Raw genomic sequence first — 12,151 nt, 5'->3', positions numbered from 1 at the left:
GGTCCTCTGCAAGTACTTAGTATTGATGAGACTCACTAGAATCTCAGTCTTCCTAGCTCACAGAACAGACTCAGAGCTTTTAAAAGGAACAGAGCAAAGTAGATTGAGTGCACAGAACACAACAGTTCAGCTACCCTAAATATTAAGCAAGCCACAAATTTTAATAACTTTGCTATATTAAAAGATATGCACCAATGTCGCCCCACCCCCACAATTCATCAAGGCATTTCACTCCCTTGGGCTCTTGTGACTAAGTATAATATTTCATTAAATATCCTGTTCATACTGGCTTATGTACTAGGGAACACACTAATTTTAGAAAACTGATTAGCTAGTTCTTTCTAACCGAATGTTATTGTAGCTAAGGTCAGATTTTGCACTGAAACTATGGCAACAAAGCCACAGTATTCTTTTGTCTACAAGGTTGGGGCTAGGTTTATTAACAGTACTGTTCTACTTAATAGCTAAGCACTGCTTTTTGGCAATCCCTCGATTTGGCGATCCTACCTGAAATACCCTGAACCTTCCACAGCAAAAAAGCTCAGACCTGCGAGAGCTAGTCAGAAGGAATGAACATTCAAACCAGCCCTTTGCTTATTTTTTCATTTTTAGGACACTGTCACTGCACCAGTGCAATTCCCCTGTCATCCAGCACAGAACGTCTCATCAGTACAGAACTGCTAACCACATTTTTCAGATGGGCAAACCAAGTGCACAGATCATAAAACTTCACACTAGGAGTTCAATTAAATCCCCCCCTCATTCCTCTGCAGTACCTTAACCAACAGATTGTGCTTTTCATAGAGCGTTCCAGTTATGCATATTAATAGCCACTCTCCTTTTCAAAGGAGCTTAGCTCTGCCTTCATCTAGATGCAAAACACCTAAGATGAAAGCACTTTAAAACCAGAAGTTGGCAGACAGCTGTTTGACCGCAGTACTCTCAGTACAGACCCAGCAGGCAAAACGCAACCCAGCCAATCTTCACAGCCTGAGCCTTGTATTCCAAACAGACCCAGCTCCTCCTCCTCAGCATCCACAACTTCACACCAAGTTAAACAGACCCTCTTGTAATCTGTGCCATACAGACATTTCCCGTTATGGTCTTGGTACCCTATCTCTAGGACACGGGAAAAAAACCACGCTAAACCACCTCAATTAAACCACTAATTACTTAGTCACTGATTCACTACTTCAGCAAGGCACATTGGCACCAAGGAGTTGGGATGTCTTTAGGATGTCCTGGTGCTTCCACAGACGTAGCTACCAACTGGACTATAACTTGTCTTATTTAACAGGCCAGTAAGGAACCACACTGCAGTATATACAGCAAACTAAATAAAAACAGCTTTCCAATTTGCTCTCCGTGACCAAAAAACGCACTTCCCTTGGATTCCTGCACCCAATCACTATTGGAGTTCAAAGCAATGCAAGCTACTTTCGCTTCTTTAAATACATTACAGGACACAGCAGCTACACAAGTTAGAGTGTAACCTATTCCCTAGCTGCGCTCCTAACGGGAAAGCTCCACTACCACCTCTGCTTGCTAATACAGCAAGCCATGTCAGTAATTATCACTGATGAGCCTGGCACTACCACAAAACCTGTGTTTAAAAACATCTGGAGATGAGGTGTTCACAATGCTACTCTGAAGCCCCAGGGGCTAGCGGGGAAGGTAGCACGCATTGCCTACCGCCTGACCCGCGTCGGTGGGCTCACCTCAGCGGTACATCAGCTCCTGGTTGGAATCACAGAATCATTTAGGTTGGAAAAGACCTTTAAGACTACTCCCTCTCTCACAGGGTTTTCCAAGCTTTAGCAGATACAAAGCACATTTGTCTGTACAAAAATGCAACACTTGTCACTTTTCAGGTTTTCTGAAATACCTAAATGCTGCCACAGTGACAATTGTCTCTAACATCTGCTTGTATGTAGGATGCAGTGGGCTAAAGATTTACATTTTAGCAACAGTGCTCAGTATTTCTTCATCATATAAAGGGCATCAAATTCAAATGCGTACTAGGAGTTGGCAGTTTTCTAGTACAGTTCTATAAATACTGAGATTCATACCTAAAGGATTCCTCATCAAGGCAGTGAAAATGTATTTTAGATTTTTTTTAACTATATACTAATTCAGCAAGATTGAAAGATTTTTCCCACTCAAAACAAGCAATGCTTCTATTTTAATTAAAAAAATATAAGCATTAGACTGGATTTTATAATTTTTCTCTTCCATCATACCAACCCAGAAATTTTTGATTTTACACTAAATCATCATATAGTACTCTTTTTGAAAAGGGGCTAAGCAGTCTAATTTTTTCCTTTTATGGTTTTTGGCCATGAACCAGAGAAGTTAGCTGAGTAGGTATTTACTATTGTTGCCCCGATTCCTACTTTAGGTATTCAGTATGTGCATGTTAATCTGTCTTCAACATCTCAAAACCTGAAAAGGAGTCACTTTTCTAGTGCAAGCAATGTATTTCTCTTCAAGACCACTGTGCTAAGCTTTCAACTTAGCACTCAGATACTCTCAAAAGTTCTGCCTCCTGCATGAAAAATGAATCCTGCTATTTTATCCACAAATACATAGTTATCAGGGTGAAAGAAGCCATATTTAGACATTAGTTTAAATATTCCTTAAGGAAATCTAGGCACATTAATAATTAATATACCCGAACACTTCAGCAGCACTAGAAACCCCATGTTCAAAGAGACAATGGAGCCTAAACTTGGCCATGCAGCCCAGGTCTATCACCCCTCCTTCTCACCATCATTCCAGGAATATGCCCTCAACCCTCTGCAAAATACCCACTCGAAGCCATCTAACGTAGCAGAAAGTCATACAACTCGGACTATTTCACCTGACAGTTTAACAGGCAATCTAAGCCAACATAATTGCTTCCACCAGGGTAGATTTGAAGAAGTATGCACGGAGAGCATACGGAGAGCAGCAGAATTTGAGGTTACACGCTTACCTGAAGCTGAACACTTGAAACCTAAAGGCTTTACTACCTAGAAAGTGCACTCTTATATGCTGCTAATAGATTTCAAAAACTAACAGGCAGAGGTATCTAGGTATTTGGTTTAGTCTGTTTTTTAATATGCTGAAGTGTTTGGGAAAACTATGTATGTGACCCTTCAACTGAAAATTCCCTTTATCTCAGTTCTAAAGCCAAACTATAAACAAGCTTGCATTAGCTAAATAAGGCTAAATAATCCCATATGCATGCAACATAACTCCATAGCCTCTATCAGTATTACATATGTTTTCTTCATATTAAACAGAGCAGTAGTGTATAGGCTTCAGATCATCAACAGCAAAGCTACGAGAAACAAAACACAACTCAAAACATTTCTGTAATGGAGAAGCATGCTGACTTTCATCAATGCCAAGCACAGTGCAAATTTAAGACAAATCCATCAAAAGAACTGGGGTGTGAAGATATATATATTTTTTCATACATGTATATTTTTATATTAGAGCTTTGTTGTAGTGCCCAGGTAATTTCTTCTACTGAAGATGAACCTGTAGTTCAGAGGCTGAGCCCCTCAGTGCCAGCCCCTACCACCACTGGAGGAGCCAGATCAGATGCTTTGCAAAGGCAATATTCAGACAGAGCATACAGTATGGATTGGGATCAAAAGAACAAACAGAATTTGAACTACTCATCTTCTGCTTCACCATGAGGGTATTTTAAGTCTAAGATATGGGTTCATTCTTTGAACATCTTGCCAAAAAAAGAGTGTTGCCCAGCAACTACTAAAACAATGTTCTGGAAGGCGGTAGCTGCTGGACAAATTAACCCAGTAAGTGCCCTCTCGCCCTGTGCTTCATGCAGCTATTGCAAAGCTTCTGGATCCCTGGCAGCCAGATCTGCATCCCAAATAAAGAGCTGTAAGGAATTTCCTGAGAAGGCTGTCAGACTGTTTTGGTGTAGTAGCAGTGTCTTGCATTAAGCAAACACATTTGGCTTAGCTCAGCCCTATGTTTCAATACTAAATGAACCCAAATAAAACCTCTGCAAAGGCATATACCAACTAACAGAGCACAGAAGCAGCAGCTAAAGCGCAAAATTACCAGCCTTGGGCTCTGCTTCAGCTTTGCCACTATTGCTAGGTCTGACTTTAATTTGCAGAACAGCTATCCGTCCCTGTGCGTTTAAGTACGAATGAAGCACTGGTGCTTTTAGCCTAGCTAGAGGGTCAGCTGTAGTTCATACTTTCCACATAAAACCATGCATATTAAAAGGATGTTCATTTATAGCCACTATTCAGATGCACAAAGACGGCAATTAGAGCAGTGATTCCTGCTTAAAAAAAAAACAAAAAAAACCCCAAACCACAAACAGAAAATGTCTTTTTTTGTTCAAAGCAGTGCAGATAACCAAGGAACTGTCACACTCTTTCTTTTTTTGGAGACTCATACAACTAGGATTTTTTCCAGGAATCTCATCTGTACACAGTATATTCAGACCAGTTAAGCAAAATACTCTTTCGCAAGAATCCTTGCATTTAACATTTTTAAAAAGAAACACTCTAATGAATGTACTCTTTAAGTATTTATGTTTTGCAAGGCAATTTTCGAGGACTTTTGGATTAGTTGGAGCTGAAAAGGTGAAGGGCCAGAGAAACATTGTACTTGACAAAAAAACCCCAAAACAACAACCCACCCACCTACCCCAAAACCACCACATGTAAAGTGGATTCAGAAAGCCAGAACAAAATACAATTAAATAAAATACACTGAGATCTCACAGACAGTAATTACCATCCAACTTCAGATTACGAACTTCCGGTGCTATCCACTTCTGATTGGGATGGGAAAAGGGGGAAAAAACCCCAACCCAACCTTCCTATCTTTAAGCAATCAAACCATTATTTTAAGGACCTAGAGGCACCAGAGCATTTAACATGTGAAATAAAACCACTCATAGTAACTATGAGGGTGCTCGACAAATACCTTCCTTAAGAGTTTTTTCCAACTCTGGCACTTCAGGTTTTTTCCATCTAATATACCTTCTGATTTTATTTTTGTGTGTGTGTGTGGTTTTTTTTCTTAATGTCTCTTTCATAATTTCATGCCACACTGCAAATCTTACCTGAACACTATCCCATCTTACTCTCAGCTTCCTCTTGCATTTCAACCCTTTCAGGGCTCCACCACCACCGGATTAATCTGTCAGCCTACTTTTTCCACAACTTTTGTCAACAAAGCAAGCCCTCGTGTCCTCAGGATACCTCTGTACGTTTTCCTCCAAGCAGACTGAAAGGCTCTATCGCTCCCATCTCCAACTACAGTTGCACTGCTGCAAATCATCCTGCTCAGCCCAGTTCATCCAAACGTACATCAAGCTCCCCTCACTGAATTTTCCTTAGAACAACTTGAAGCCAACATTTTTAGAAGGACATAGTAGCACCAAAACCCAACTCTGTTTCAGCTACAAAGTGCTTGCTTTTAGGAACATGTTCCTCAGACAGGGACTATTTTCTCACCACAAGCAGGTTATCAGCATTTAGTGACAGCATATACTCACAGCTAAGTATTACTGTCAACTGCCTTCCATATGAGAGGAGCTCTCTCCAGGAAGGACGGTGCATACACACCATCACTTCGTGCACTGCAGTTCTGCTCTATTTCAAGGATCTAAAGCAGAGAGAGCAATGAAAAATCACCACCCTCTAGACCAGGGCCTTGCTGCTGCCACGAGATGCAACTGATTAAGTGTAGCCTAGGCAACAGGCCTTTTTAAAACCTGAAACACCCATTGCTAAGAAAAAAGCAGGATCGATTAATTCTGCCACTGGATATATATGCTTTACTTTCACACTGCATTTTCTTGGAGTCACGTATGCATATCTAAGCAGTGAATTTTGCTTCTAGATATCTCTCACCACTTTGATTAGGCATGAAAATTTTATTTACAACTGTTTTACATCTGCCGACAGAAGACAGATCTGCTCAGAGAAGCTTACAATTACATTTCTTAAAAATACTACCCAAAGTGAGATCCTCAAAACTGGCCACAAAGTCACACTCTGTGCTCCTCCCAGAAGGTGACTTCAGATTTGACTGACCTGCATCTGGACACCTTAAGGAATAGCTCTTTTGAAAGACGGTTCACACACAGATTATAAAAGAGGTTATAGCACAGAGGCGTTTTTCCAGTACTGTGTAAAGCTGTAATGTAAGTCACTTATGTATGATTAATTTTGGTCCTGCCCTAATGAGTTTTTCAAACGTTACTTCTCAGTTACCAGTGCCAGTGTCCTACATGTATTTGAATTCAAGCTAAGATCACACTTCTCAGGCCTCAACCTGCAGAGATCCTACCACCTGCCACGACTAGTATGGACTATACAAAATCATTGAACAAACGTGGCACCACCTATAAAGTTAACTGGCTACTAGAACATTTTCACACCATTTCCCGCCCCATGCTGCTACTGTACAAAAGTAATGTTGTGCTACTGGTCTGCTGTACCTGTGACACTGCTGACGGCAATGAAGACTAAATCTCAAGTATAACACATCTAAATACTGGGATTACTGAATTACACTCACCAGATGCCCATGGTTGCTTTATATCCCAGATATAAATTACATTGTTTGGATAAATGCACCTTAGGGAAGACTTTGCGTTCCATTTGCAAGGGAAGTATTTTTGCAAGGTGTCATAAAAACACCAAGCAAGACTGCAGAGATAGGGCTGTAGTTCCTGACCTTACCAGAGACTTCCCCCACACAACACCCCAGACCAGCCTCTGGGTACCTTTGCTTTGTAAAAAAAAGGGGTATTTTCCCTACATGTTGAAGATGGTACTTCATCATTACTTCTGAACATATTTATCATGGAAAGCATTTTATCTTAGACTACACTCATAAAGCATGTTTATAAAATGCTTGCTAAAGTTTTCTGACTTTTGTTGCCATTTACCATCAAGCATCAACTTCCCCATAAAACCTTCATTGAAGTAACTACAAAGGTTGGAACAGGTTCACACCATTCGTTTGCCATGTATAAATTATAAGTAATATGAGAACATTTACAATGTCTAACCACAATGTTTTATGTCAGACAAATGTGTCTCTGTACTTGCAGTTCCTAAACTGTGCTAGCAAGAATTGCCTTTTTCTCATTCTTTTCTCGTGCTCACCCCGCCCCCCTCCTTCTACATCCGCAGTCTCAGTCAAATCTGGCTTTATTATTTTTTTATAATTTCAGCATCAATAAATGCCTAGAGTCAGGGCTCTAGTTCACGTAACACCATTGTTCTTTTTCTGGAGAGCTTAACATCAAATACAAAAACTTCCCCAGGTTGCCTCTTCAGTATTTGAATCATTAGCTGTTTAGTTTTCCAGTGAAAAGGGAGAAAAACCAACAAGAACTCACAGACTTAAACAATATCCTAAAAAGTGAGTTTCATTATATGAGACATCTTCATGTCATGGAAAAAAAAACCACACAAACTGCCCCCCCAAAAAACCCAGCAAAGAAAACTAGCAATACAGAAGGTATACGATTTTGAAAGGGAACCCCCTGCAGTTCTGGCCAAACCTGAACAGAATTATGGTAATTCTGAGCCCCTGATAAAGGCAAAGCACAACCAAGGAAACAAGACTCATCCAACAAAGAAACAAGACAAACAGTTGCTGCTACATCCAAGAACAGCAATAAAAGGTAGACTAAATTTTTCGAATATGCTGCTGAGCTATCCTTTCAGTAAAAGATGCAACCAAGGGGTGAAAAAAAAAAATTAAGAAGGTTTTCCCAAACAAAATTCCAGTTAGCACTTCTCTTCCTGTTTGAGATGTTTCTTAAACAAATCAGCTCTAGCCAAACTGTGCAAAGTGGTCATTAATTGCTTATCAACAAGCATAGTTTTCCTGGCACAATGAAAGCAAAGTCAAGCGTAGTTAGCATCGAATGAAGTCAAATAACAACAGCTATTACAAACACTTGCTCCTTTTCATTTTCCTCTGAGACAGGTAGTGTCTTTGGTAGTGAGCAACTAAATGGCATGTATGATACAATGGAGAAGAAGAAATGAAACTTACAGGGACCCTGTGAGTTTGGACAGATCAGATTGAAAAGCCAACCTCAATTGGCAGCCCCCTTTCCACACCCCCCACAAAGCATTCTTTTGAAGTCCCGCAACCCACTTAACACAGACATTCACACTCACATATTTACTTCTCTCCTCGCGAGCTGCCCTTCACGGAAGAAGAGGACATTAAAATATTCTACAGAAAGCATGGAGGTCCAAAATAGTTACACAATTGCACAAAACAAAGGACGACTTCTAACCAGAAGGCTAATGAGCTGTCTAATAAACTTACCTCTGAATTTTTTGGGTGGGTTGTTAAGATCACCTGCTTCTGGCTGTACAACACACCGATCATCCACAAGGCTACAAAGAAAGGAGAAGTAAAGTGAGGTTCTATTCCCTTGCAATTACTTACATCCTTGTTAGCAAAACCAAAGTCATTTATTTGCAGTATTTAATCCGAGTGGCCACTTCAGCAGAAGACATTCCCCAAATGCCAACTTATGCCAAATCTTTCTAAGAAGCATGCAGCTAATTTTTAGTGTTGCCCAGAGCTATGCTCCTGGATAGGTGGGACAATAAATAAGTAATTGCTCCTGTATACTGCATCATCTTTATGTCCCCTCCTTGAGGTGCAGACAGAACAGCCCATATTCTAGTTAGGTGAGAGACAGCCTTAGAACAATTATTGCCTCTTGGACAGATTTAAATAACGGTGCAAATGTGTTTATATGAAGGGTAGAGAACAGGAAAATATGACAACTATGCAAACTGGGCACTGACCCTATGACCCCGGAAGTATTAAGAAAAGGCAGAAATAATAACTGCCACAATAAAAATTGACTCCCAGGAGAAAGGAAGGCATAAATATACCCTCCTGCTCACCTGTCATAAACATAAGGTAAGTCAAGGGATCGAACTAACCTCCTCCTGTTCTACCAGGAAGGAGGTGAAATGGACAAGTGAACCCAAGAGATTTCAATAGGGAATGCCAGGACAGAGCTTCCTGTGAATACACATCGACAAAAACCCCACAGGGTCCATTCAAATCCCACAAAATAAAGAAAATAGTTGAGATGCACCTGTCACCACTGCTCTGATCTTAGCACACTTTGGATCAACACGGAACTGCACTTTCACCACACTTCCCAAATTGTGAAAATGCAACTGTAACCAAATACTTAAGTTTCTGATTTGATCCTAAATGACTCATTTTGGCCCCTTAACGCCAATCTGTCAAAGAGGCTCTCTACAGAAAAGTAGAAAGTCAAACTCCAAAGTCTTAAAGGTTTGAGATGTCCATTCTCATGCAGAATCAACTTGAGAAAGACTGAGACCTAGAATATGAGAGTTGTTCCTTGCAGAGGCTGGTTGCATGCAGGGAGCATCTTGAGACAACAATTACGGAAAATAATGAAGTGCATAAAAAATTAAGAGATCAGAGAGACCAAGTGGACTCAACAGTTCTATGCATCTGAAATCTGCATATGCAAACATTCAAAGTAAATTGCTTTTTCCCCATGGATTTTTCTCCCTATTAAGTATTATAGATACATACATGTGCTCCAACCAGAATGGTAGCTTTATTATTTGAGGTGACTGAAAGACCTGCTTCTAGTGAACAAAGGGCCAAAAAATATCAAGTCAAACGTGTTACTCTGATCATCCCACACAGAGATAATCTCAGTGCAATATATCCCTCTTATCCTGAGATTAAATTGCAAATAAAGAGGAACTTCCCAAACTACTAAGAAAAAGATTTTACAGGGTGAAAAACACAAAAGAGCATATATTGTACACCAGTAATCATAATGATGACAGCACTGAGTTTGGGAAACAGCAAGAGTAAAGTCCTGATTAAGCAACGGTCACGTCATAGGAATATTAAATGGGAACACCCTTCAAAAGATTTAGAATGACATTAGAATGTATAGTGGTATCTGTTTCTCAACCTTCATTAACCACATGAACAAGTCATTACACATTGTTATGACATAAGACTGTCAAAACTCCACATATAGAATATAATGTATAGAGTACAATTACACTGAATCTTTCCTTTGCTTCTTTAATTTTCTCCAGGACAAAGACTAAATTAAATATAGGACAAAACTAATTTGATTGTAAAGGCTTATTAAGAATGATAATGCATTTCATGTTTCACATTGCAATTGGGATTTCTGGCTTAAATTAGGCTCAGAAGATGTGTGGCCATTATATAATGCAGTTACCTTAAAACAGTACTAATCAAATCAAAGAGGATGCTTGTAACACTAAGGGAGCTTTAGACCTGCCATGAGAACATCTCATCAAGCCTAGAAAAAGACGTGCTTAGGGCCTGTGATGTCTGAAAGGACTACCCATGGTGAAAAACATCTGCTCAGCAATGCCATCAAAAGCCACAGCCACTGCATAATGTTCATCATGCACTGTATGGGAATAAACATAACATAACTTTCTACTTGTTCTGGAATTATTTACTGCCAAACTTGCTTCAATACTAGGAAGAAATAAAATAGCCAAATGTATAGTATTGCTTAATTCATTTTGCCAGTTTTCAGCAGATAGTATTTGGCCAGTTACACAGCTGATCGAATACTGCAGAGTGTACATGTCATATTTGACGAGTACCTGGGAAATTTGTCAAATACATTCGCCAAATACTATTCAATCAACCCTACTTACTACTACATCCCTTGCTTTTATCATACCTTCTTTCCCTTCTGGCAGCATCCCATATTTTCTTCTCTTTCCTATAATAGATCATGGTGCATCTTCAGTGTCTGCTTCCTTCTCTGCCCCCTTATTTTCCAGAATCCTAATAGCTAGAGGACTAAACCTATAAGTTAGTTTGGAGTCACTCAGGTGAGATTCCAGCCCATCGTTTCCTGCCGAGAGACTTACCAGGATGCTGTCTTTGTACCCTGCTTGGGAGCTCCATTTATCAGAGGCATCTGGACAGTAGGCATCAAAAAATTTGCTGTCACTGTACCCACCCTGAGGCCCTTACGGCTACTGGAAATGAGAAAGAGCATGTTGTGTGCGTGCCCACTCACCACATCATCAAGCTTCCTGGTTGCTTCTTTGCTAATCATTCAGTATTGAAGTACCACAGCAATGTGTCATGCACTCTATTTCCCTCCCTCTAATTTCTCACTGCTTTGAAACAACGCGGCAGATGTGCTCTTTGAGCTTCTCATCCAGCCTCTTGCAAGGTCTTCCAAATCAGTACACAGCTCCTCTGCCAGCTTCTGATGTTCAGAGATTTCTCCTCAGCCGCAGTTGAGCAGAATAAAACATACCCTGACACTCTTCAGATCTGTATTGCAATTCCACATCTTTTCTCTGCAAACTCTTCCTTTTCCTGTGTGAACGGCTACTTTTTGTTTAATGAAGTAGCACACACTTATTGCTTAAGAGGCACTCTCCAAGAGCACCTACTCTGATGTCTTTGCAGAAGAAAGCACAAAGGAGCTCTGTGGGGAAGCACACCAGGGGCAGGAGCTGGCAAGGCACGGCTCCCACTGCAGCTCCAGGGTGCTGGCCATTGGCAAAGCTGAAGATTCAAAACATGTTCTCCTTTGACTGGAGAAGAACAATTTTGTTTGTATGAGAAACCTCAAAATACTGTAAGACAAAACTAGTCACAGTGGTAAGTTAGTGGTATAGAAACGGTTTGGCTTGGGGCTTTTTTTTTTTTTTTAAAGCTACTTACATTGCCTATTCTACATCCTTTTTTCCAATCAGCAGATTGCACTCAAGCCTATTCATTCCTGTCTGGGGGGGGTGGGGGGGGGGGGCAGGGCAGGACAGGACGGGACACACGGATGGACACGGGACAGACAACAACATGAAAATCATTTGCTTGCATTCATTCCCCCTACCCACACCTTAACTTGGCAAACTTCTTCCTCCCCACCAAGGGCATCAAAACCACACCATAGCCATGGATATGCTCTCTCCATCCTCCCAAGATCTAGCTTGCCATATTAGCTTTAAGCCATTTTTAAATTTACAGTCAAACTTGTACATAAAGCTAACTTGCTTTACTCAGTATTTCCTGGGAGCCAGGAACAGGATAGCTAGCTGAGTTCTGCTAGTCCTTC

The 12,151-nt window shown here is 40.5% G+C and overlaps 1 protein-coding gene across 8 annotated transcripts in view; it reads right to left on the bottom strand.

The window, feature by feature from the left end:
* Positions 1–12,151, bottom strand: part of ITPR1 (inositol 1,4,5-trisphosphate receptor type 1) — a 183,606-nt gene that overhangs the window by 151,282 nt on the left and 20,173 nt on the right. For 5 of the 8 annotated variants that reach the window (XM_055709394.1, XM_055709395.1, XM_055709392.1 and 2 more), the window contains exon 4: positions 8,338–8,408. In XM_055709394.1, coding sequence (XP_055565369.1) covers positions 8,338–8,408 — 71 coding nt within the window. Of the gene's footprint in view, positions 1–8,337; positions 8,409–10,949; positions 11,061–12,151 lie in introns of all 8 variants that reach the window. The other 3 variants (XM_055709389.1, XM_055709390.1, XM_055709391.1) reach the window with 1 other exon arrangement.

This window comes from Falco cherrug, chromosome 4 (assembly GCF_023634085.1).
Source record: "Falco cherrug isolate bFalChe1 chromosome 4, bFalChe1.pri, whole genome shotgun sequence".
Lineage (NCBI taxonomy): Eukaryota > Metazoa > Chordata > Aves > Falconiformes > Falconidae > Falco > Falco cherrug.
Note: the sequence above shows the minus strand (reverse complement) of the source record. Positions and strands in the feature narration are given on the sequence as shown.